Source organism: Juglans regia, chromosome 13 (genome assembly GCF_001411555.2).
Source record: "Juglans regia cultivar Chandler chromosome 13, Walnut 2.0, whole genome shotgun sequence".
In the NCBI taxonomy this organism is placed as follows: Eukaryota; Viridiplantae; Streptophyta; class Magnoliopsida; order Fagales; family Juglandaceae; genus Juglans; species Juglans regia.
In genome coordinates this window covers 4,624,414-4,650,284 of record NC_049913.1, presented here as the reverse complement: position 1 = coordinate 4,650,284, position 25,871 = coordinate 4,624,414, and the positions used below count along the sequence as shown (strand labels likewise).

General features: G+C 34.4%; 3 protein-coding genes across 4 annotated transcripts; all 3 read right to left on the bottom strand.

Annotated features, from left to right (window-relative positions):
- Positions 1-6,485: 6,485 nt before the first annotated feature.
- On the bottom strand, positions 6,486-10,437 carry LOC109010251. Of its 2 annotated transcripts, none has more exons than XM_018991025.2 (4): positions 10,140-10,437; positions 9,089-9,520; positions 7,306-7,569; positions 6,486-6,843 (listed from the first exon to the last, which is right to left on the bottom strand). In XM_018991025.2, exons 1-3 carry the CDS (start codon positions 10,242-10,244, stop codon positions 7,333-7,335), a joined length of 774 nt encoding a protein of 257 aa, XP_018846570.1. In that variant the 5' UTR covers positions 10,245-10,437; the 3' UTR covers positions 6,486-6,843; positions 7,306-7,332. The 2 variants fall into 2 exon arrangements, with proteins under 2 accessions (XP_018846570.1, XP_018846571.1); XM_018991026.1 differs by having other exon boundaries at positions 9,089-9,517; positions 10,140-10,435.
- Positions 10,438-10,949: 512 nt separating this feature from the next.
- On the bottom strand, positions 10,950-18,290 carry LOC109010250 (probable N-acetyl-gamma-glutamyl-phosphate reductase, chloroplastic). The gene is made up of 15 exons (XM_018991023.2): positions 17,623-18,290; positions 17,442-17,498; positions 16,965-17,105; positions 16,070-16,177; positions 15,796-15,882; positions 15,607-15,657; positions 15,413-15,484; positions 15,107-15,226; positions 13,878-13,938; positions 13,702-13,782; positions 12,268-12,347; positions 12,089-12,178; positions 11,647-11,775; positions 11,399-11,543; positions 10,950-11,233 (listed from the first exon to the last, which is right to left on the bottom strand). Exons 2-14 carry the CDS (start codon positions 17,493-17,495, stop codon positions 11,436-11,438), a joined length of 1,182 nt encoding a protein of 393 aa, XP_018846568.1. The 5' UTR covers positions 17,496-17,498; positions 17,623-18,290; the 3' UTR covers positions 10,950-11,233; positions 11,399-11,435.
- Positions 18,291-21,042: 2,752 nt separating this feature from the next.
- Positions 21,043-22,101, bottom strand: LOC109010248 (germin-like protein subfamily 1 member 13). Its single transcript, XM_018991021.2, has 2 exons — positions 21,896-22,101; positions 21,043-21,717 (listed from the first exon to the last, which is right to left on the bottom strand). Exons 1-2 carry the CDS (start codon positions 22,032-22,034, stop codon positions 21,179-21,181), a joined length of 678 nt encoding a protein of 225 aa, XP_018846566.1. The 5' UTR covers positions 22,035-22,101; the 3' UTR covers positions 21,043-21,178.
- Positions 22,102-25,871: the final 3,770 nt, after the last annotated feature.

Here is a 25,871-nt window from a genome sequence, read left to right as displayed (position 1 = left end):
TGTCAGATTATTATAATATGATGCTCAAAATTCTGAACCTAATTAACTTTCAAGAATCAATATTGGAAAGGAGAGAATTAGTGTAACTTTGTACCACAACGAAATCCAAACGTAGCTTGAGCGATATGGCACTTCATATTCTGGAAAGAACCTTATGGAAGGTTTGAACTTTATTCTTCCTATATTGAGGGGATATCAGAAGACAAATTGAGACCCTTAACTCATGACTCAAAAGATCGTACTTACCGTGAAAAAAATCCACAGCATGTCCCATCCAACAAAAGTCTTGGAGATTAAGAGCATATATTTTTAATGATTTGCCAGAAGAGGGAGATGTTGCAAGCCAGACTATCTAAAGTTGATTGTGTTTTTCCAGATGAATATTAATATCATAGAGGTTATGGAGACTTCGAATTCGTAACTGTACAATAGATGATGGTCAAACTTTGTATCCCTCTTATGTGTCAAAGATCCAATACCTTGAGGGACTTGAAAGATGAAAACCATTCTCCCATGTGGTCGTTTTCGAATCGAACAAGTGAAAAACGTTGTGGCCAAAATACAGAAACATACCCAAAACTGCACCAATCAAGGAAAGATCATGATTTCTCGCCATCTTTTCACTGATCTGCCACCTCAAGGTATTTCAGCGCAATCAATGTGCAATCTAACAACTCAGCATCCTCTGACTTAGATCCTCCTGCATCAAAAGCTCTTAGATCATGACCCAGAGAATCCAATGTCATCGGACCATCTTACAATTTTGTGGAAGGTTTTTTATGCTTTATTAAATTGGTAATGAAGTTTGATGGCAGTGCTAAGGGATATAAGAGTGCAAGCGCATGCAATTCTTTTCAATTCTTGAGTAAGTACTTCATGAGTTCTAATTCATTTTCCCCATCAGATAAAACCTCCATAGTTACTTGTTTCAATTGATTAATACACGTAAAGTTTTGAGATTCCCGATATTTCATCTTAAATGGAAGCTTGTCTGAAGGCATCAATTCTGTCACCTGTTAAAAAAGAAACAAGGTTGAACATGAAATCGATTCGATTAAAAAGATGGAGAAGTACTAACGATAGTCTGAGAAAGCAAATTGTAGTTTTACTTACGTCAATCAAGGAAAAGTAGTAGGGTCCAAGTATGATGAGGTGCTTCAGATTAGTTGTTCCTTTGAGCAAGGAGAATAATGTTTGGACCTGGTTTCCACTTAAAGCAATCCTACATTCTACTGTTAAGTACTCTAAGTTATCAAATAAGAAATACAAGCAACCATGCTTAAGCAAAGCCTACAACATTTACAAGGCACATCTTAGCATAAAATTTGATCCACCCCAAATGCCAACTAAAATTTTGAGATAGTTTAGAGAAGAAGAAAAGAAAATTTGTTGACAAAAAAGTTTAGACTCGTATATTCAGAACAGGAAAACAAAAGATTGAAAAGTCATGTGCTGAATTTACATAGGGAATAATAGTCCATGCTTGTTAATTTATGGAATGATTGATTGTTCATTTAACAAAATCTCTGAGGAAGGGCTTCTTGGGGTGTGGACGGGGTGATGACCAAAGGTATAACATCCCACTTGAATTGTCCAAGTCTGACTTAATCAATACTAAAGTCATGGTTAAATCTTGAGTATCCTGAATTTGACTCTCGATAAAAACCTAATTGGATTCCAATATTGGCATGAGGGTGATATCAAAGTTTGTGCACCATTTAGTGTAAGGAAAAAATCGCAGGTGCCCCCCAAGACAAAGGTCAAATTCACTCACACCTCAAATGGTGTTTTGAAGTTGTTGGGGTGCAAGATCCAAAGGAAAACCACATGCAATCATTGTTACCATTAAATTTGGTCTAATATATATAGATCTGTGAAAATCCACCAAGAGCTCATGACAAATATAAGAGAACAAGACTATAAAACAAACAAGCAAAACATCTCAATTCCCCATAGCCCTAGCTTAAGACAATTTCGAGCTGCAATTCATCCATCTTCCGATCGATCATCTTGTCTTTCAATATTGTCAGATTATTATAATATGATGCTCAAAATTCTGAACCTGATTAACTTTCAAGAATCAATATGGGAAAGGAGAGAATTAGTGTAACTTTGTACCTCAACGAAATCCATACGTAGCTTGAGTGATATGGCACTTCGTATTCTGGAAAGAACCTTATGGAAGGTTTGAACTTTATTCTTCCTGTATTGAGGGGATAGTAGAAGACAAATTGAGACCTTTAACTCATGACTCAAAAGATCCCACTTACCGTGAAAAAAATCCACAGCATGTCCCATCCAACAAAAGTCTTGGAGATTAGGAGCATAGATTTTCAATGATTTGCAAGAAGAATGAGATGTTGCAAGCCAGACTATCTGAAGTTGATTGAGTTTTTCTAGATGAATATTAATATCATAAAGGTTATGGAGACTTCGAATTTGTAACTGTTCAATAGATTATGGTCAGACTTTGTATCCCTCTTGTGTGTGAAAGATCCAATACCTTGAGGGACTTGAAAGATGAAAACAATTCTCCCATGTGGTCGTTTTCGATTCGAACAAGTGAAAAACGTTGTGTCTAAAGCTTTAAAGCAGCAACATGACTATGAGATAATGTACAGGCAAATCTGAGGATGTTTTCGTTGTATCTCAGTAAGAGGGACCTCAGGGATCCACAATCAAGAACACAAGGTGGCAAGAAAAAGTGTTTACCCCCTTTGGTGATTAGGTCGATCTCATGTTCTTCAAGACAGGATTTCACTGTCTGTTGCGGCCACATCTCATTCTTGTATTCTTTTTTGTTTCGTCTTGTTCTCTTGTATTTGTCCTTGAGCTCCAGGTGGATTTTTCACATATCTATATATACTAGGCTAGATTTAATGGTAACAATGATTGCATGTTTTTCTTTGGACCTTGCCCCAACAACTAAACCATTTGATTTGAGTGAATTTGACCTTTGTCTTGGAGGGGCTCTACGTTCTTTCGTTCAACTATGTGGTACTGCGGTTTAGTATCTTGGCCAATATTGAATCAATTGAGCTTTTGTTCAAGTCAAATTCGATACTCCAGATTTAACCTTGACTTAAGTATTGATTAAGACTTGGACAATTCCAAGTGGGATATTATACCTTGACCATCCCCTATCCACCCTAAAGAGCCCTTCCTTAGAGATCTTGTTAAATGAACAGTAATCATTCCATGAACAACAAGCATAAACTATTACTTCATGTCACAAATTCGGCCTTGATTGTTCGTCTTTTGTTTTCTTTAAGTTAAACCTTTTTATGTCAAGTTCTGAATATATATATATCTTCAACAAAATTTTAGCGCCTTCTCTAAACTATCTGGGGCTTTTAGTTGGCATTTGGTGGATCAACTTTTTTAAGATGTGCCTTGTAAATGTTGGCAGGCTTTGCTTAAGCACGGTTGCTTGCTTTCTTATTTGACAACAAAAGCACTTAACGGTGAAAGTAGGACTACTTTGGTGGAAACCATGTCTAAGCATTATCCTCCCTGCTCAAAGGAACAACTAATCTGAAGCACCTCATCATTCTTGGACCCTTGTACTTTTCCTTGATTGATGTAAGTAAAATAGCAATTTTCTTTCTCAGACTATCGTTAGTACTTCTCCATCTTTTTCACCGAATCGATTTCATGCTCAATCTTGTTTCTTTTTTAACAGGTGACAAACTTGTTGCCTTCAGACGAGCTTCCATTTAAGATGAAATATTGGGAATCTCAAAACCTTACGTGTATTCATCAACTGAAATGAGTAACTATGGAGGTTTTATCTGATGGGGAAAATGAATTAGAACTCACGAAGTACTTACTCAAGAATGGAAAAGAATTGCATGCGCTGGCCCTCTTATTTCCCTTAGCACTACCATCAAACTTCATTATGAAGTTAATAAAGCACAAAAAACCTTCCACAAAACTGCAACATGGTCTGATAGCATTGGATTCTCTGGGTCATGATCTGAGAGCTTTTGATGTGAGTGGATCCAAGTCAGATGATGCTGAGTTGTTAGATTGCATGTTGATTGTGCTGAAATACCTTGAGGTGGCAGATCAGTGCAAAGATGGCAAGAAATCGTGATCTGTCCTTGATTGGTGCACTTTTGGGCACGTTTATGTACTTTGGCTATAACTTTGGCTACGGGTATCAGAATCGTGCATATGACCCCAATTCGGAAAGCTCTTTTTGGCGCGCACGTCATTGTCATTAGGCATGCTCGATGTGCATCATTGTCGAGGTCAAAATCCACTATTTTTACCTCTGAATAAGACTGAATCCCTATTTTTTTTTTCTATTTTTGCCTTTTATTGTAATGTTTCCTTTATCGTTTAGGAAATGATTCTAAACTCGATTTGGGCCAGATTTTTAGCAGATTACTTCTTTTATTACTTATTTAATTTTATTGTGATTATTGAGATTTTGCTATTTTTGGTAAAATTTTGATATGATCGATTTTCAACTATTACAGTCTGGCTTGTGGGTTGATTTTGTCATTCTTGGATTTTGACAATTTGAATTGAACATTAGAGTTGTTTTATGTGTTTTGGATGATTCTCTTGTCTTCCTTCCATATAAATTATCTATTGAAATCAGCCTACAGAATAATCACAATTATGTCTGGCGTCAGCTTTGCAGTTGGATTTTTCAACCCTCTAGCATATGAGAATTGATTGTACCAATTCTTTCTATTTTTCGTTCATTGATAAAATGAGTCTTGATTAATGTTTTGGGGTATGATGTTCAATGAACAGTCAATGACTGAGAAAATGCCCTCTTTGATCTTTTAGTTTACTGCTTAGCTATGCAAGAAGAATATGTTGATAAACTGTACCATATTGTTTCTGTCAGCATCCAATTCTATAACATAGATGGGTCAATCATTTTCTTTCCTTAATGAAGCGAAGTGTTAGAGCATTGAGCTCCCTAAAACTTTTGCCAAATTTTACTCAAAATCCATCTTTCCCTATTTTAACTGAAAAAACTTAATTGTAAACAATTCTGTGCACTAATACGCGTACCCATTCAATATGATTGGTCAGAAAATAGATTTTATTAAAAACAATGCTAATTTGAATTTAGAATATGAAGGCAATAATATTAGTACGCAGATTGATACGCAAACTTGCTTGTACATAACAAAACTCATTTTAACTACACTCATTCCCAAACTTCCTACATCTCACTCTCAATTCTTTCTCTACTCTATTAAAATAATCTTTCATTATTATTTTTTAACTCATTTATTGTCATATTTTTTTAACTACTCAATTATTTGTCTTCATTGTATTTTCCACAATTCATCTCTAATGAGATTTAAAAAAAAAAAAAGAATTTAAACTATTTATCTTTAAACGGTAATGTTTTCAAAAATGTAATTTTGTAATAATAATATTTAAAAAAAATCTTATTTTTCCAAATGAGCATGTTTAAAAAAAAAAAAAAGGTTGGCCTCATAAGTAACATTTTTTTTTTTTTATCAAATTCTAATTGTAGCAAAATCGGATATTTTTTAATAATGAGATTTCTTTTTTCATTTTCTAACATTCATGTTTTCAACCCTAACAATTTTTGTCTGTTTTTACTGGTGAAAAATTTATGAGTGGACTTGCTCTTCTAATCACAATTTAGTTTATTTTTATTCATATAAATATATTGAGGATTAATAAAATGGTTTTGTACCAATCAAAAGATAAATAAAAAATGTTTTTGTTGAGGGTTAATAAAATATTAATAAAATTGGGTTTGAGGAGCTGCGGTTACTGAGTAATTTTAGGGAGTTAGTGTTGCAAACTTAAAATCATTCCCTATTTTACACAATCGGATGTGGAATGGTTTATGGCCAGAGCTATTCACTTTTCCTCGTATTTTGGCAAACTGATGCTTATGCCAAGCCAGATGCGAATGCTCCCAATCGAGGCTAACTGATTCTGAAACAAATTCCTGGAAGAGAATGTATATGGAAAATCCCCAATCAGAGAAAAGTCTAGGGCTTATTCGATTTTGAAGCAAATATTTGTTAGTCGATGAAATAAGCTTTAGGTGGCCACGTAATGAGACATAATTGGTGGAACTTGTTTGTTGATTACAAGCTTCAGTTTGATGCTTTATGTTTTTTAATTGGTTATCTTCGTCTAATGTTTCTTTCTATTTGAAAAAATTAGAATCAATTAATTGTTTAAAGTTCTCATGATTTTTCAAGGAGGTGCCTAGTGACTTTAAGCTCTAGAGTGGGGCTGCTGCGGCGCTGGGCTGCATGGATGGAAGGTCTGGAGGGGTTTGGGAAAGGGGGGAGGAGGGGAGGGGCACTGCAGGGGGAAAATGAAAAAAAAAAAATGGCACACGGACACTATGTCATATTAGTTTGTGGGATCCATTTGTGTCTTTAGCAGCCTCGATAGATTATAATCATCATGCTTTAGCCAAATATGGGTTCAGGTGGGTGCCAAATAAGGAAAAAATAAAAATAGCATATCCTCAGAATTAATACATAAAATCTACTTCAAATGACTACATTATGATTAATGAAAATCTGGTATGTTTATATTGTTTGCATTACAACATATATTTTAAGATGCTATACCAGACCCAAAACGAGATTTGCTTATAATAGTCAGCAACAAAGCTTCCTGCAAGCATCCGTTCACACATACAGGAACACACTCAGAGACCCTGTTAGTTTAGCAAACACGTCTAGCAATCAGCAAACACAGCCTAAGCACCAACTTAACCAATCTTCTGACAGAAGCTGCTTCCTACTTTTATCTTCTCGATGAATGGCTTTTATAATCCTATCACATATAATCTTCATTGATGAAGATGAAGGACACCTGTATCAGATCAAAAGTGAGGTCTATAATTATTTCATCATCAGAACCTGAAACTTGGAGAGAGAGAGAGAGAGCAGCAGCAGCAGAAGCAACAAAACTTTCATAAAGAGTACAAAAAAATGACCCAGGTAGAAGGGGGAATGGATTTTATGGCACACTGCCATACCAATGAGCTACCCAAAATGCAAGTGTAAAGAAGCCTTACTCCGGCAGGATTCAAAGTTCAACTATGTGCTCGTGTAAGCAGCTAGTTTCATCACAAGTCAACATTCCTATGACAAATATAAAACCAATCGACTTTTTAGCCAGCTGGTATATATTCCCCTCTCAGATGTGGGCATCGGGGTTTTACCACATGGCACACTTGGGGAGCAGAACCCACTGTATAAAGTGAGATCGCAAGGTATGCCTAAACACCATAAATGTACCACTCGCATTTTTGCCTGTCCAAGTAACAATTACCTGATCCAAATATTCTGTCTGCTAGAATTAAAGCTTATTTAGTTCGGAGTGGGTTCCGTTTCCAGAGTTCTCCTGCAATGTCTTTGTTGATTCCTTTTGGGGTCTTCTATACCACAAAAGTGCAAACCACAGAGTCCTCCATAACCCCCCATTTGCAAAGTGTGGAATAAAAATTCGCCCCCAATAGGGGTAATAAGGTCCCAGCAATTTGAGAAATGTGAAGAAAGTTGCAATGGCAATCAGATGCCAGGGAACTTCTGCATCCTGAAAATCAAACAAAACGTTAACTATAACAAGAAAACAACCAACCAGAACTTCCAATTGGAAAAAAGTTCTCTAGTCTGAAATCGCAAAAAATGAGGCTCATCCTACCGAAATCGGCTACTGATAAACTGTGCAACTTTTGCACCATAAGGTATCTGGCTTTCAATGACATTAAAAGATATGAGAAGTTTATATTGGTGGTAACAAAAGAAAAAAAAGTAGAAATTAGAAAGAGAGAACTTGTTGAAGTCACTGTCATCAATCAGATTTCAATGGTCTTTTCTTTTTTTCCTTTTTTTTTTTGATGTAAAGTCACACATGCATCTTGTGGTTTGTAAACCAATAATCTCTCGTAGGGCTGCAAATGAACCAGTCTGTTTGATAGCCCGCTCGGTACTCATCCGGTTGAATTCAAATCGAACTTGACTCGTGAAAAAAAAAAAAAAAACTCACCCGTAAAAGTAGATACCCACTTGATTAGTAAATGACACATACCCGACAAAACTCGACTCGACTCAGCTAAGGCTCGTTAAGGCTTGATCGTTTATGTCCGAGTCCTCTCATTAGCTCGATTTGATTAAAGCTCATTCATATATTAATAAATATATACATACACCTATGTATATATATATATGTATTAGCTAATAATATAAGCACAATACTTTTATAATTAAATATATAATATGTAACCTAATTACTTATGTCTATATATTGAATATACTTCATAGCTATATTTTTTAATTTGTACAATAATTAATTGATAAGATTTAATAATTTTATATACTAGTATGTGTGAACCATATATGAAATAGATATATGCTATCATATTATGTGTATGCATTAATTTATGTAGGCATATAATATATTGTTATTATGGATAAATATCAACTAGTTAGATATTATTTATTTATAAATTTTTAAAATCTTATAATTCAATAGAGGTTCTACTTGTTAGTTGTACAAATTTAATATTAGATTTTTATTTTTTATCTATCTAATTTATTAATTATTAAATCTTATTTAAAAAATAAAAAAAATAAACAATTCGAGTCAAGCTTGAGTTGGGAATTTAGCTTACTGAGTCAAGTTCGAACAAAGAATAAATAAAAATCTTGAGCTTGAGTCGAGCCGAGCTCGGCAAGCGAAAGACCGGCTCGGCTCGGCTTGATTACAGTCCTAATCTCATGCTACACCTTATTAGGGAGAAGAAGTGCCATTTGAGCTAGAGCTCATTGGACTGTCTCCAAAAATCTATGCACGATCTATTGGATGGAACCAAAACAAATACTCCGCAAGAAACATTTTCCTCCATTCATGTCAGAAAATGCTGCAAATGTGGCAAAAATGCAGTTTTCCAGAACAAATGTAGCCAATTAATCACAACAGCATAAGCAACAAATGGTGCCATTTTTCACCATGTGTATAAGCATAAGAAGATGTTTCAATTGGACATTCCCACGTTCTACCAACTGATGCAAGATAATCTAATGAGCCTATTGATGCTAGATAACAATTTTACCTTGAGAAGTGGAGATATATCTAGGGCTGTCTCTCGGAATACCCCAGCAACAGCAATCCCAATGAGAACTGGAACAGGTAAAAGAAAAAGCTTTCTTTCATGTGCACAGTATGACATCTCACTAAGAGAGGAAACTGCCAGTAAGGGAACGCATAAGTATTTGACAACTGCCAAGATGAGGTCAAGGATGAGTTGAATGAAATTATCCAGTGCTCTGTTCCAAGGGAATCTCTTGACTGGTTGAGGACAACCGTCCCACAATTTTCTTGCCTTGTCAATAAGATGTTCCAAGTTTAATTTCCCAGGATCGTCTGACTGGCCTGCAGACATATTTATTGCACACGATATCGAGGACCTAGTATTCTGAAATGCCCTAAATTGTTTAACACTCAACTTGCAGCTTTTCTCTTTAACATTCCGCAATGACCCCTGCTACAAAAATTAAAATAAAATAAAATAATACAAGAACGAATGTAAACCCAACTCAACCCATTAAAGCATTCAGTCTGAACTAGTTCAGCTGTTTTTGAAAGAGCTACATGGCAGAAAATAAAACTTACAAATTTCATGAAGTATCAATGCAAGATGCGGACTCTATAAATTTATTTCCTCAGCCAACATGGACATACTTATCCACGCCATCACAAATGCAGCTGATTTATTGAAAGTTGAACCCAAGACTAGCAAATTCAGCTTCAATGAAACCCAGACTCGTTCGAATTACATATCACTTGTGCAAGTTTTTAAACTCATTACTTTACGGAGACCCGAGTTGTACCCACTTCTAACGTAACCTCCCTTTCCCCCTCTCGCTCGCTCGCTCGTAGAACCAATAAAACACAGACCAATAAACAATCAAATACCCACTTTACTTTGCTATTTAACCCGGTTCTTAAACCCACCTTTTCAGGTAACCAAACGCATCCATTGGAAAAAATATGAAGAAATAAACCTTCAAAACTTAAACAACCAGGTAAATTTTAATGCAAAAATCGACGCATGAATTGGAATAAAGTTCATTCCATCAGATAATTATAGAAAAAAGCGTTACCTTGAACCCCTGAAGCCGAGGAGAGTGACTTCTGATGAGCATTTTAGTGGAAGCATGGAGATGATTGGAAGCAGACAACAAGTGAGAGGGATATGGGGTTGTCATTTCTGAATTGTGATAAGTATGAATCCTTCTCTTTTTTGGGGAGCTTTAAAGGAATTTGGGTGATGGGCTCGCACTAAAGAGCCATGTTTGAGCGTTGGGAGCGAGGATAAGCTCTTGAAACCCTTTTAGATCTCCAAGTGTTCGAGGGAAAGCGTTTGGACTTTGGACTCGGAGGGTTTAAGGAGTGGAGCCTTGATTCGGTACCGGCATCATTGGCTAAATACACGTGCACCTGCACCTTACTCGGAAAGTACCGTCCCCACCCTGGACTCCCTCCCACCTCTGGCGTAGGTTGGAATTGGATTATAATCCGAATTAGAGAACTTTTTTATCTCATATTTTCAAATTGGCAGTTCAAAATTATCCCATAGTTTTCAAATAAATTTATAAATAAAAAGATGTAATCAAGAAGTAATCCTACTTGTAAGTTGATATGGACCCTTTTACAAGTTAAATTCTATCATGTCAACAATGTGGAGTAAATAGAAGTTCTCTTTTTCTGCCTTAACATTGATCGAATCCAATCTCCAAAGTGCCCCATTGTCCACTTGTGTCTGTCAATCCGCTCATTTTCTTCTTACTCAATATATCATCGATCTAATTATGTATATGTATGCATGCTCGAGTTGCAAAGTCAATGATTCAGATGGTAATTATCATGTGCTGATTATCATCCATCAGTCTCGTAGGGTAAAAGACTTGGTATCCAAACAATAATATCATGTGGCTCATCATGCACGCTCATGCATTCATTAGAGTATGTTCACCCTCAAGTAGCAAACTACCTTGCATTAAATCGGCGCATCCTACGTTCAAAGGAGTGTTCTAATCCCAAAAAATGCACATTATTTCCTTCGTTCATCGAATAAACACACATTATTTCTAATATGAGATAACAATAGTCTTTGATCTTTCATCATTATTCTTATATGCACTGCAAAACTCGGAAACAGTGAGGAACTGCCCAGAGATGCTCCGCACATAATTTCCTGCCACAAAATCAATGAAATGCCACCTGTTAGCCTCTCAAACAAGTGGGTTGCATTACAAACTCCATGTTTAAGTGCAAAAGCTTCCACACATCATGGTTTTACAAATAAATCCACTCTTTCCATTGAGCCTACACAATAGTTTATGCATGAATTGAGACTTACATGCTTGGACTCTTCCGAATATGGAAATAACGAGTTCTCAAGGAAACAGGGGCTGGTAAAGAAGCCCGGTATTTTCTGGATATCCCAACATGATGTTGAGATTCTGTAAAGCTTGACCTGATGCTCCCTTTACAAGATTATCAATCTGCATATATGTTCTAAAGGCTTAGCCAATGATCATCCCTAGGATAACAATGACTGTACATAAGGAGTAATTTTAACATAGAGATGGATGAACACAAACATACAACTGAAGTAATTATTGCCCTTCCCGGTATTCGATCAGCAAAGACATTTATTAAATTATAATTGGATCCTCGAACATTATGAGTGTGAGGGACAACTCCTCTCTCCAACAAAATAACAAATTCTTCATCCTGCAATAAAAAATTAAATGAATTTCAGAATCCCATAGATTACCAAAGCAAGCAGACAAGAAATAGGCAGTATATACATCAAACCATGTGTGTGAAATGCTTGTCAAAGGCCTGTGGCCTGGTTGGCATAACCCCAAGCCTCCAAAATGGAGGTCTGGAGTTCAAACCCCCCCCAAACCAAAAAAAAAAATTTGTGTGAAATGCTTGGTTGGAACCCAGTCCAAAAAAATGCCCAAGGAAATGCAGGATATCCATAGTTGATCCTTCAAAATTCAAGTAGCCAGCTAGTTTAACAATAGTCCAAATGGCATACCTGATAAGATATCTTCAATTGTTGGTATAAATCCTCAATTGTTACACCAGCAGCCATTTCCACATATATAGTTGATTGCATTCCGCGGTTCTAGAACACGAGGATTAACACAATTCCTTTCTGAGCAAAAAGAGTTACAAAGGACAGAGAAACACAATTAAATCAGGTGTAACCATTACCATTGGCATTAGGTGTGGAGTGAAACTGATTGTTATTTTTGAATGCGCAGCATCGGAGAGTCCCTGTTCAATTTCCGGAACTGAAAGCCATATAAAGGTTATTGCTTCGTTTTATCTAATAAAAGAGAATGCACTCACTCTAGACCTTGAAAAATCATGAGAACTTTAAAAAATTAATTGATTCTAATTTTGTCAAATAGAAAGAAACAGTACATGAAGATAAACCAATTCAAAAACATAAAGCATCAAACGGAAGCTTGTAATCAACAAACAAGTTCCACCAATTATGTCCCATTACGTGGCCACCTAAAGCTTATTTCATCGGCCAACAAACATTTGCTTCAAAATGGAATAAGCACTAGACTTTTCTCTGATTGGGAAGTTTCCATATCTGTAACAGAACTGGATGCTGACAAACAATACTGGTGCAGTTTATCAGGATATTCTTCTTGCATAGCTGAGCAGTAAACTAAAAGATCGAAGAGGGCATTTTCTCAGTCATCGATTGGTCATTGAACATCATGCCCTAAAACTTCAACTTGTCATTAAATATCATGGTCAAACACAGGCCACTTTCTCCTAGAAAATCATGAATGTCTTCTAGATCAACCAGATAACATCTCTTTAATGTTTAACAATGTACACTCAGATTGTTATTTGTAGACCAGTAATACCATTATTTTCAATCAATAATTGATCTTTCCATTCAACTTCTTGAAAAAGGTGCAAAGCCTTCCAATTCTCTTTTTTAGGGCAAGTAGATGCCTCCAATTCAATTTTTTATGAGTAATGCTAGATACAATCATAAGTTCTGCAAGCACCGCGCACTCCTTTTGAAACTCTTTTTTCAAAAGGAGTGCGCGGCGCTTGTGTACTCTATGACTACAAATATCATTTCTCTTTTTTTATTTGAACTTTAAGAATAATTGATGAACATCTAAACAAGTGGTCCTAGTACACATGCAAAGGCACGATGATCCATGAATAATGGAGAACATGGAGAATATGAAGATCAATTTAAAACACTACTCACTGCAATTGAAGGGAGCCACGCGCTTGAAACCAAATCTAAGTTTAAAAAAAGCAGGGAGTTAAAAAATCTTTCATGGGCAATCAACTATGATGCTAAGGGAGCTAGTTCAAGTTGAGGGAAGGCTAAAGGGAGGGCTTTCGGGTAGAGGTTTTTACAGAATCTTGGGGCTGGGGTTGGGGAGGACAATGTTGTATTTTGGGTATTGGTTTATTTTGGGTTTCTCATGGGCTTTTGGGTCATTAGGGGCTCTCTTGTATGGGCTAGGTGTTTTCTTGTATACAACCAGTGTACTTGGTTACTCCTATTGATATTTATATATATATATAATATTATTACTTATCAAAAAAATAATAATAATAGTACTCCATATGCATATTCAAAATTGAAGTGCAAAATATTACCATGGCGATGCCTGGTCATCCCATAAGAATAAATGCCTTCAGAAATTTCAGTGTACAAATTTGCCTCCTTAGCACCGCGCCCTACATGGTAAACTAGTTAGCATATGTCATGAAAGCATGCATCGAGAACATTTAGCTAAGAATTGTCAATTTTCTGAAGGTGAACAAACCCTAACCTGCTCCACTCACACCAGATTTTGAGTCGATAATAATATTTCTATATTGAATGAGATTAGCCTGCAAGCCAAAAAGTACGCAGAAAACCATCAAAACTGTAAAGCATAGAAGTTAGCAATGGGAGCCCTAGCCAGCATCAGGTTAGTGTGACCATGCAACTCACAAACCATGCACCTCCAAATTCGAAAAAAGAAAATCAAACGGTGTGCAGTTAAAGTACTTCAAGCACCTGTATTATCAAAGTTTGGTTCTACTAGTTAGGTGTCTCTCTTGTATAATACATATGTGCTTGGGTTGCAGCTTTGGGCTTATTAATAAAGATCTTATAAAAATAATTCAAATATAAAATTTTCAAACAAAAAATAAAAAATAATTCAACTTTTTCAAATCTCCAAACAAAAATAATATTATAAAACTATATTCTAACAATATTTTAACTTTATAATATTTTTTATTCAACTTTTTCTCTCTCATTTCCCAAAACCCAAAAAATACTCAACTCAAACTATCTCACTATTATTCACAAACTATCTTACTACTATTCACAAAATTCTCATCTCATCTCACTCCCCAAATAAGCCCTAAATATGTTCAACTCAGAAAACTGATTTCATATTAGAATTATAGAATGATTACAGCAGCTAAGGTTCCAACATTAATTAGTCCAATAAATCGATAACTTAATTATCACCAAATGCCTTTTCTAAATTTTAAACTGTATCAAGGTTATTCAATTCAAACTCTATTTTGAACATTAAGTGTTTAGTTCTTCCTTTGTTTTCTTGAGAAGCTTCTAAGCATATATGTTTCCTCTCCCCTTGTTATCTTTGAAAGATCTCAGCATATATATATATATATATATATATGTACTAAATGGGGACAATGTTCATGATTTCTTGTCTTTAATTTATCACTCTTAGAATGTATTTAGGTGTTCTTCTGTATACTTCATGTGTATAAGGGCTATATCTATTTCATTCATATCAATAATATTTCTCTCTTATTTATCAAAAAAAAAATATATATATATATATATATACACACGCGCGCATCTATTGAACTTATTGATGTATATTTTCAAGTCTTAATTCCTATTCAACCAATCTCAAGCACAACTTTCACAAGTTGCTTTTGAAGATGTAGTAGTCAACCAATCAAGACATGCAAAATTAATTTACCCAACCATCTCGAGAGAAATCAATGACAACACAGAATGGTGAACACAAACCTTTATCAATGGAACAAGAGGAAGCTGAATGGATGTTGGATAACAACCAGGATTAGCAACTAGACGTGCACTTTTAATCTCCTCTCTCAAAATCTCTGTCAAACCATATACAGCTTCTTTCTGCATCCAGGTGATGAAATACTCATTTAGATGAAAAATAAGAGAGTACATAATGCCAAGGATGGGTATGTTCAATGTTTTAGCACCCCAGCCCCTCCCCCCCCCCAAGAAAAAAATTTTGGGATAAATTCTTGACACCGAGTTTGAGTGACACTTTTAAGAACAAAGAATAACAGAGTAACCCACCTGCAAATCTGGTGCTCTGTGTGCCTGACCGTACCATTCTTCATATTCAGATATATCTCGCAGCCGGAAGTCCTGTGAAATCAAATCATCAAACTTTGACATAGGCAAAACAGCCAGTTTTGGATTTAATATGGGATGCATCAAAACAAAACTGTAACAATGCCAGACTTAAATAGTGGTAATGCAAAGCTTACTGCAGAAAGATCAACAATCTTCAAACCCTTAGGAAGGCCTTTGATGATTTCCTGTGATTAACAGATAATCCTACAAATAATTAGTAAAAGGAGAGAAACACTAAGAAATTAATTTCCACTTTAGAAACATTCATTAGGCCTCGGAACTTCTGGCCTATGGAGCAACCAATGTAAGGGACTAAGAAAAACCTGAGTGGTCCCATGCGGCAAACAACAAAACACAGCATCAACATCAGAAAAGTCGGCATCCTTGATGGCAACCATATCCGGCAAATCCTGAAAACATGGAGGAATTCAACCATTGTATTTTCATAATAAAGTATTGAAAACCAAGACATAAAAGAAGCACCATCATCAAATTATGTTGAACCTCCCCTATTCAACTAACACCCTTGGAAGTAAAAGTGCAACCAAATGAAATATACCACAGACACATTTTATTCAGTTATGGAAAGAGTCATACTTGTGAGACCAGATGAGGGAACACTGATCCAATCGATTGACCAGCCTTTCTATCAGCAGTCATCAGACTAATGCCAAAGTGTGGATGGTTTGCCAGCAACCGAACAATCTGCCAGAAATGATCACCCACATTTTTACATTTTAAAGGGAAAATAAGTTGGAAATGGCTTAGCAGTAGTAAATTGTCTAACCTGTCACCAACATGTAGACATCCAAGCGCCAAGGTAAAGTTATCAAATTAAAAAAAAAAAAAAAATCTCCAACTTTTGTAACATCTTTCTAAAGGAATTCATAAGGCCCTCTTGGTAACTATTTATGTATGCACAACAGATTATGTTTTAAAATTTTACATTGACAGAAATTAATGTCTTCTTTCAATGCCTTTTCCTTATTATTTCTGGACAAAATGGATGCCTACTTCATTTATAATAATGACAATTCCTCAGGAAAAATAATATTTTTTTGAGAGGTAATCAAGAAGTTTTGTTCATAAGAAAAGAAGGTATAGCCCAAGTATACAGAATGTATACATGAGAGGTACCTAACTAGAGTTTACAACCAAGAATAGAAAATCATGGACATTTAGCCCATTAAAGTCAATGACCCCCACCCATAATAACTCAGGAAAAATAATAGAAAGATAGGGGGGGAAAAGAGAAAGGAAATCCATATATCTAATGCAATGGCATTAATCTTAGAGTTAATATTCAATTATCAGCATATCTGAGCCAAAAAAATCAAAAGCAAGTTGGCCCCATGAATAATTTATCATGGTTTTAGCTTCAAATAGCTTCTATCCACCAACTCACACCAAAACGAACACAACATAGACCCAGAGAGGATCAAAAGAACCAGCATAAATATGTTTAGAAGGGGTTGGACATGAAGCACCATACCTCAGAACCAGTGTAACCACTAGCTCCAAGAACACCAATCCGAACTGCCTTGTCGGGTTTCTGGGTTTTGGTATTCACAGCACATTTGACAAATATCTTCCCTTCCTTTCGCTTATTAACCTTTGTAATAATTGCTCCGTCCTGCATTTCGATCACATAACTCATAAAACACTTAAGTCCCAACTTTCAAACTCCATGATCTCTCCATGTTATGTTTTTTCCAAATAAAAAGGCTAAAACCCAGAAAATAAAAACTGAAATTTACAATTTCCCAGCTTGGTAGCTAAGAAAATGGACAAAAGAAAAGCGAAGAAATTCTCAATTTCTTTTCTTGTTCTCGTCTCTGAAAATTAAAATTAGCTCATATAACCGATGTGCTTGCATCAGGCCCACTTCATTGTACTTCGAAAAATACAAAACTATAACTCTCCTTTCTTCAACTACAATTTTTTTTTTCCGGGGGGGGGGAGGACAAACCTTCCCAGAGCATCCAGTGCCAAAAGAAATCGAACTGAAGTTTGCAGTCCACATGTCCTGTCAGAAGCAGCAAGAGTTTCAAAACCATAGAATCTCACAATCTTCGCCAAGACATATATATATGTACACACACACATATTTATACACAGAGCACGTATATGTGGGGATAAAGAGATCTCACCTTTATGGGGTGCTTATGAACTTGATGCAAAAATCAATTTGCAGAATAGCGTTTGTTTTGGGAGACGGAATAAAATGTGCTTTTGGACTGGCGAAAGCCCAAGAGAATCTGAAAGTAGAAAATGGATCAAGGAGCAGGTGAAACCATGAAAGTGAATTGGAGGATCACCCTATCAAGAAGGCACAATCGTCTCGATTTAGAGGGACGGGAAAGGGGGAAGGAGAGGGTAACACTTCGAGAGAATGGAACGAAAAGAGAGAGTGAAGTCTGGGAAGAGAGTCAGAGATGTTTGAGCTCTGACAATTTATTATTGAGAAAGAGTCACCTTCAAACAGGATGCGGCGTGAAGTTTGATTTTACCCTCTTCAATAGAAATCTGACACGTAAGTGATTTATGCGGAACACGGAGAACCGATTTGAGGAAATCATCCTCCCGCAAGAAGCCATCTCCCCTCCAGTCACTCTTCTTTCTCCTGAAGCACCCCCACCACCCCTCTCTCTCTCTCTCTCTCTCTCTCTCTCAAGACCGGAACCCTATTTAACTCATATTTCTTGAATCATTACGATAACCTTCTTTTTAGCTCTTGTGCTCCAGTGTTTCCTGCTAACTAAAAATGATTTGTCAAGTAACTGCAGACTAGTGAAAGAATGGTTGTGGCACAGCACCAGCGGTGAGGTCTTGAGGAGGCAATTGTCCGTACTCAAATTTCTAAAACAGTTTGGTTTGGCTCATAATTCCCAACATTTTTAGGATATCTTTTTGTGTTGCCTAATAACATAAAATCACAACAAAACAAAACAAAAAAAAACAATCTAAGAAAAATAAAGAAAATTCTTCCTTTGAAGATTCAAGAGGGAGAAGGAGACGAGATTCTTGTTCCTAATCTATATTAGCCTCGGATTACTTCTGTAGTCAATACACAAAATACACATGCACATTGCACACGTACAGGTACAGGCATTGATGTAGACATAGATAAATATAGTCTTGGATTTGTGGAGCTTGATTTGTTAGTGTGACGCTCTGATTTGATGACCTAATTCAATAATGATACGTTGTGATTTTTTTAATAGATTTTTAATGAGGTTTGAACTATGGAGCGCAGCCTAATTTTTTGGCATTGTTTACAATCATAGAAAGCGCTAAGTAGCTCAAGCGAAGTTTAAGCGGAGAGTTTGTTTGACAGGTTGATTAAACGAATGTCAGATAAAGAATTTACTCAAGGTGCGTCAACATTTACTCGAACGAATAATACAAAAAAATAAAAATTATGATTTTCACCATGTACTACTTTTAATATGTATTTAATGAATAATATAGAAATTCTGATGATTCTAGACAATAAAATTTTATTTCAGAATATATTTTGTGATTATTCAATATAATAAAATTCTCTATAATTTTATAGACACAAGTACGATATCAAATTATATTAATTTTGTATAGTGTGAGTAATTTACTTTGTGTTTGCTTTTGTTTGTTTTCTCACAACGCAAAGTGCCCATCAACAATTTTTTGTCCATACTAAAGAGAAACCCCAGGTCATGTGTTGTATAACATTGTATTTCGATATAAATGATGCAGAATCACCTGCAAGAGAGCAAGTTGCTGCCGGCTTCTTGGCACTGGACCCGAGTCTATGGACAAATTAAGAAAGTGCTAAAGATCAAGAATCCCAAAAATCGATCGCCAGAAGAGCAAATCCCATCAAGAAAGTGATGGCTTAGAGAGAGAGAGAGAGAGAGGGAGAGCCACTGAAGTCTGAGGGTGAGAGAGAGCGCTTCGGGCAGAGCTCGACAATGTGGCTTGAGGAGAGAGAGAGAGAGAGAGAGAGAGAGAGAGAGAGAGAGAGCGTAACGGGGGAAAGAGTTGCACTGGATTTTGTTTTTTTTTTTGTCTTGTTAATTAGAACGTTCCTTTGGGCTTTGAGATGAATGGTGGTTGGCTACTTGGGTCTATACGTTTTTCAGAGCCAACGTTAATTACTAGAGGGCAAATAACTGGATCCCATATTTGCCGGATAGCGAATCCGGTTAACTGATAAAAGGCCTCGTTTAGATTCGAAATTTACCACAATTTATCTCAATTCATATTATTTTATCATTATAATTTTATCAAATTTTTACATAAAATATAATTAATAATTCAATTTTTTTAAATCTCAAAATAATAATAATATTAAAAATAATATTTTATTCAACTTATTTAAAATTATCTCAACTTATCTTTATTCATCTTTGAATACAAACGGGGCCGTAAGAGCAATGGACTTAGCCAAATGTCAGTTCAGTCTTTAAAATTTAAAGAAATAAAGATGAAATAATTTGAAATGGAGTAGTCAAATACGAGTAGCTTCAACTATGAGCTACAATATTTCTAAGTATTTTTTATATTTAAAGATATACTCTTCATCTTCAAAATTAATATTTTATTCTAAAATATCATACCCAACTACTTTAATATTTCCCCCCACGTTTTATTCTAAAATTTGTTTATTAAATAATTAAGTTGAAGAAAAATTAGTTGGAAAATAGTAATTTAAATAAAAAATAAAATTATTAATTAACATATGGTTAGTGTAAGAAAAAAATTAATATTATATTTATTATTTTGACTAATCCAATGTGAAGTTATGGTTTGAATGATTTTAGATTTATGAAAAATATGTATTTTTAACTAAATTTTAGAGATGACTTTGATGAAATTAATGATAATAGCATTATCTCAAAGGAAAGTGTAGGACAAATAGCGAATCCGGTTAATAGATAATAAGTAAGAGCATTATTTTGGAGATGACTTTTAGCATTGGCTTCATCAAAGTCATTTCCAAAATTTAGCTAAAAGTACATATTTTTCATAAATTCAAAATCATTCAAGTCATAACCCCACATTGGATTAGTCAAAATAATAATATAATATTATTTTGTTAATAATAACATTTATAATTTTTTTTATATTTTGTAACTACACTAACCATATGCTAATTAATAATTTAATTTTTATTTAAATTATTATTTTCCAACTAATTTATTTCATCAACCTATTTTGCAACTACAATACCCATGAGTTTGATATTTTAGAATAAAAAATTACTTTTGAAGATGAATAGTACATCTTCAAACATAAAGAAACATTTAGAAATATTGTAGCTCATATTTGAAACTACTTGTATTTGAATACTCCAATGGAGATGATTCAATTTCTATTTCTTCAAATTTTGAAGATGAACTGGCATTTGCCAATGCATATCCTCTATCCATTGTTTTTCCTAAAACAAACAAAATTAAAACGTAACGGATCAATGCACTATAACGGGTAAATTAATTTCTTGATCAAAATTACTACGATACTCATTCCTTTTACATCAAGCGTACCATGCCACAACTCAAATAGAGAAATTAAGGAAATGAGAGAGTATGTAAGGAACCGTCTTATTTCATTATAATTATTCAAATGAAATTACAATAAAGGAAACATAAATGGAAAATTTCAGTTTATTCGAAGTACTTAATTAATGGTTCATTAATGTGGTTATTATTTTATATATTTCTATTTTCAGAACAGTTTCTGAAGATATTCAACCAGATTCTTGTCTACTTGGAAGGCCTTGGTGAGAACATCAGGATTGATGGGAGGCTCAGATCCGAAGACTGCATTGGCTATGGTGATAACCCCCGGATTTTGGCTGCTGAGACCGGCAAAGGCAATGGCTTTGGATTTTCCGATATTGAGCTGGAAGTGAACGAGACCAACTGGGAATACAAAGACATCTCCAGCATTTAGAACTTTGGTGAAGAGGCGGTTTCCATCTCCGTTAGAGGTGACAAAACCAACGTACAGAGTACCCTCCAAGACAAATAGAACTTCAGTGCCACGAGGATGTGTGTGTGGAGGATTCTGGCCATATGGTGCAAAGTCAATGCGAGCCAAGGATATGCCTAGGGTGTTGAGGCCTGGTAATTCATTCACAGTAACGGCAGTGACATTCGACCCCTGTAGACCTGAGGTGTCTCCGGCAACATTTAACCCCGGGCGGAAGAAGTCTTCAGCTTTGACATCCTTTGGATCCTTGCAAAACTTTCCATTCACAAATACTGCATGTAGAAAAAAAAGTTCGTTACTATCACGAAGGAACAGTTGAACTTCCATTATAATTGAAAGTATCATGTTATGCAGTTAATATCGTCTCCAAGCATAATTACATATGAGGAAATCAGTATAGATGCTTAAAATGATTCCCAAAAGAATGTAGTAATAAGACTGTGTTCATACCAGCAGAATCGTACTTGTCGACTGCAACACAGAAGTCTTGAAGAGGACTAGGGTCAGAGGCAAAGGCGAGAGAGCAAGCCAAAGCCAACAAGGCCACAGTTGCAAGCTGCAGGTACATGAGAACACTACCTTTCATCATGTTGGAGGCTGTCTCTAACTTTTAGTAAAAATTTTGTGTAGTATTGGTCGGGTGAGGGTTGAGAGATACGTTGCATGGAAACTTGTGATCTATTTATAGAGGGAAAAGCCACTGAACCAGTCTATGTTTTTGCTTGCACGGTAAAGCTTGAGTAGTTATAATTAATCAGGCTTTTATTTTGTTGATCTTTTCTCTAACAACTGCACACATGATGTTGAAAACCGCAACCAAAATTCGACCACTTCCAAATTGATCATGGACTACTTAATGCAGTTCTAATGTGTTGTTTTGGCCAAGTCAAAATAAAATGTATTATGTACATGATGGACGCTATAGTTTTCGCTGGTGGATACTAATCATTACTTAATCGCTTCCCAACAGAACCAACAACTGCGTCCTTATTAGGAATCATTTATACAAATTTTAAATAAATACTTTTGGTACAAATTTTTTATAAAAAAAGTAAATTTTATATTAAAAAAATAATATTATTTTTTAGTAGAACTTATTTTTTTATAAAAAATTTACATAAAATTTATCTATTTAAAATTTGTATCTAACATTACCCTATTTTAAATCAAAAAATATCTATAGTCATAATAAAGAAATATATTGTGACGGCAAAGGACGTGGATTCGGAATGATCCAAAGTACTCCAACATTGATCGGTTCATAAACTCAATTTCCCTTCTAGAATTGACAGTACGTACTAAATTCTCGCGTTGATCCTTTCCTCCCTTGACCTATCTGCAGACTGCAACATCATATCGATAAAAATAAGTTGCCAGGATTGGCAAGTGGGAAATGGTATTTTTTTTTTGTTTTTTTTTGTTATTTGTTTTTTTTTTAAGTGGGAAATGGTATTTGCCATTGTTTCTCACCTGCTCTACTTGACCATGTAGCCTCTCAGGACCTCATAACTGGCATTTTCTTAATTTTGTCCCTTTTAATTCTTAATTTAAAATAGTGAGGTGATATGAGATAATATAATTTTAGATAAATTTAATAAAATATTATTAGAATATTTTTTTAAAATTATTATTATTTTAAGATTTAAAAAAATTAAATTATTTATTATATTTTAAATAAAAATTTAAAATAACGTACAAATGTACATATATAATGTCTGTCCGATAATTATAATGTACTTAAGTAGGTGGAGAAAGAAATTAGAAGGAATATAAAGTTAGGTTGTCTTGTCGACCTTTTACCAGTTTGGGGAACTTCATCAATCTATATCATAAAGACATCGCCTCGTCGTAAAAATATATTAAAATATTAAAATAATTTAATTTAATTTAAAATATAAATTCTAAAATATAAATTTCATAAATCAAATTTTATTATTTAAATAATATGAATAATATACTTTACAAACTGATTTAAAAATAGAATAACTCACGTAGAAAAATTATGTGAGTTTTTTATTTAAACATGATTTGAGTCTTTTAACATGTCAGGTGTTTTGTTAAATAACATTATTCATCCGGGTTTTGGCTTGGGAACCCATGCTTCAAAACAGGGTCGGAACCCAGACTAAGTTATCCTGGGTCAAACTCGAGCCGAAACCCAGAAGGAAATCGGTTTTTAAAATCCTAGAACCCGAGTTTCGGGTTTCACCTTTTTTTTTTTTTAATCAAAACCTACATGTTATGAATATTTTTTCATGAAAAAAAGATTGATGCAGCATTCAAACTCATTCTATTTAATTTTTTTAAATAAAATTGTTTATAAAATAATATTACATTGTTTATATGAAAACCACATATTACATTGTATGTAGCATTAAAATGATCTTATAAAATAATTACGATTTTCGCTCAACTAATGGTGCTTAATCCTATAGTTCTAATTACAAATCACATTTTGATCTCATTGCGATTCAATAAATCGAACAATAATTAGTTAGAAAATTGCAAGCATTAAGAACATAGAATAAACACTCAATCATGAAAGAGAAATATTACGTACTGTTTCCATTTGGGGACTGCAATGTAAGTTTAGATAATTTTATCTTTAAAATTTTTAAAAATTATAAAAATATCCTTCTTAAAATGATAAGTTTTCTCATTTAATAAAGGATCAACAATATCGATCAAAATAAGTTGCCAGAATTGGAGGGAAATGGTACTTGCCATTATTTCTCACCTGCACTATTTGACCATGTAGCCTCTCAGGAGCGAAATAATTGGCATTTTCTTAATTTTGTCCCTTTCAATTGTTAATAATAAATATCATGTTATGATGTTATCTTTGATAATAATTTTGATAATAATAAGAGAAAAATAATAATAAACCCAGCTAGGTTCATGATATATGTACATTTGTACGTTGAAAAGTAAAAACAAAAAGAAAAAATAATGAACATAAGTAGGTGGAGAAAGAAATTAGAATGAATATCATGTTAGGTTGTCTTGTCAACCTTTTACCAGCTTCTCGAGGAAATTTTTTGTAAAATTAGTGACCAATCCATCTGCTTCTACTACTTGTTTGAATTGTGTTTTATGAAATATGTGTTCTGCTATTCAATCCAACTTTTCATTTTAGTGTGCTATGAATTTGACATGTTTATGCTTTGTTTCACTGTCAGTGACCAACCCATCTGATTCTATTGCTTCTTTGATTTATGTTTTGTGAAACTTATGTGTTCAGCTATTCAATCTAGTTTTCCATTTTAGTGTGCTACGAATTTGACTTGCTTATGCTTTGTTTCACTGTTAGTGACCAATCCATCTAATTCTACTGCCTGTTTGATTTGTGTTTTGTGAAATATATGCATTCTACTATTCAAGCTAGCTTGCCATTTCATTGTGCTATAAATTTGACATGCTTATGCTTTGTGTCACTATCAATGACCAACCCATCTGATTCTACTACTTCTTTGATTTCTATTTTGTGAAATTTGTGCCTAATTTATTCAATCTAGCTTGTCATACCTTTCTATTACGAATTTCACATAATCAAATGGTTTATTTCACTATCAATGACCTTGCCATGTGATTCTGCTGTCTTATTTGATTTTTGTTTTGTGTCATTTCTGTGTAATTTATTCAATCTAGCTTGCCATTTGATTCTATAAAAAATTTCACATGCAACTCTAATGTGCTTTGTTTCACTGTCAATTACCTTGCCATGTTGATTGTACTGCTTGTTGATTTCTGTTTTGTGTAATTGTTGTGTAATTTATTCAATTTAGCTTGCCATTTCATTCTATGTATAATTTAAGAAAAATTATGTGCTTTGTAAAATTAGTGAGATTGTTGTTGTGCTGAAAATATCTGCAAGTGCACAAAATCATAATAAGTAGTAAAGTATTTCAAAGAAACAGATGTTGAATCCACATAGATTAATTATTCTATTGAATACTGAAATTTACTAAATTAATTACTATTTAGAAAATTTAAATTTAAATAATAGATTATCTAAATTAAACTGGAGAAAAAGAGCCTTAAAATTAGGATTTTAAATATAATAAGAATAGAACTAGAGCGTTTGATTTCACCTAACGAATCTCACAATTTATTCTTCCTGATTATAGAATTCCAATTATCCCAAATTATTAATAAAATTTCCTTAACTATTCAATATTTTCTCTCGAACAATACTAAAAATATCTCCAGTTAATAACTGAATATCTTTATGTGAATTTAATTAATTGGAGATCCATTAAGTTCTTTGGATTTTTCTTAAAAATCACACTAATCACGATAAAGTATCTCTACTTCTGCTCAACTAATGGTGCTTAATCGTAGAGCTTTAATCACAAATCACATCTCGGTCTCATTACAATTCAATAGATCGAACAATAATTAGTTAAAAATTACAAGCATTAAGAAC

Bases quoted from the DNA above. Each gene is read 5' to 3' on its own strand.
- LOC109010248 (XM_018991021.2), bottom strand. From the start codon at position 22,034: ATGATGAAAGGTAGTGTTCTCATGTACCTGCAGCTTGCAACTGTGGCC. The intron at 21,718-21,895 runs GTATGAACACAG...TTCTACATGCAG, and splicing joins CGACAAGTACGATTCTGCTG to TATTTGTGAATGGAAAGTTT.
- LOC109010250 (XM_018991023.2), bottom strand. From the start codon at position 17,495: ATGTGGACTGCAAACTTCAGTTCGATTTCTTTTGGCACTGGATGCTCT. The intron at 15,227-15,412 runs GTGGGTTACTCT...ACCTGGATGCAG, and splicing joins ACAGAGCACCAGATTTGCAG to AAAGAAGCTGTATATGGTTT. The intron at 13,783-13,877 runs GTTAGGGTTTGT...TTTACCATGTAG, and splicing joins ATCTGGTGTGAGTGGAGCAG to GGCGCGGTGCTAAGGAGGCA.
- LOC109010251 (XM_018991025.2), bottom strand. From the start codon at position 10,244: ATGACAACCCCATATCCCTCTCACTTGTTGTCTGCTTCCAATCATCTC. The intron at 9,521-10,139 runs GTAACGCTTTTT...TAATTTTTGTAG, and splicing joins CTCGGCTTCAGGGGTTCAAG to CAGGGGTCATTGCGGAATGT. The intron at 7,570-9,088 runs GTAAAATTGTTA...TTTGATTTTCAG, and splicing joins ATATATCTCCACTTCTCAAG to GATGCAGAAGTTCCCTGGCA.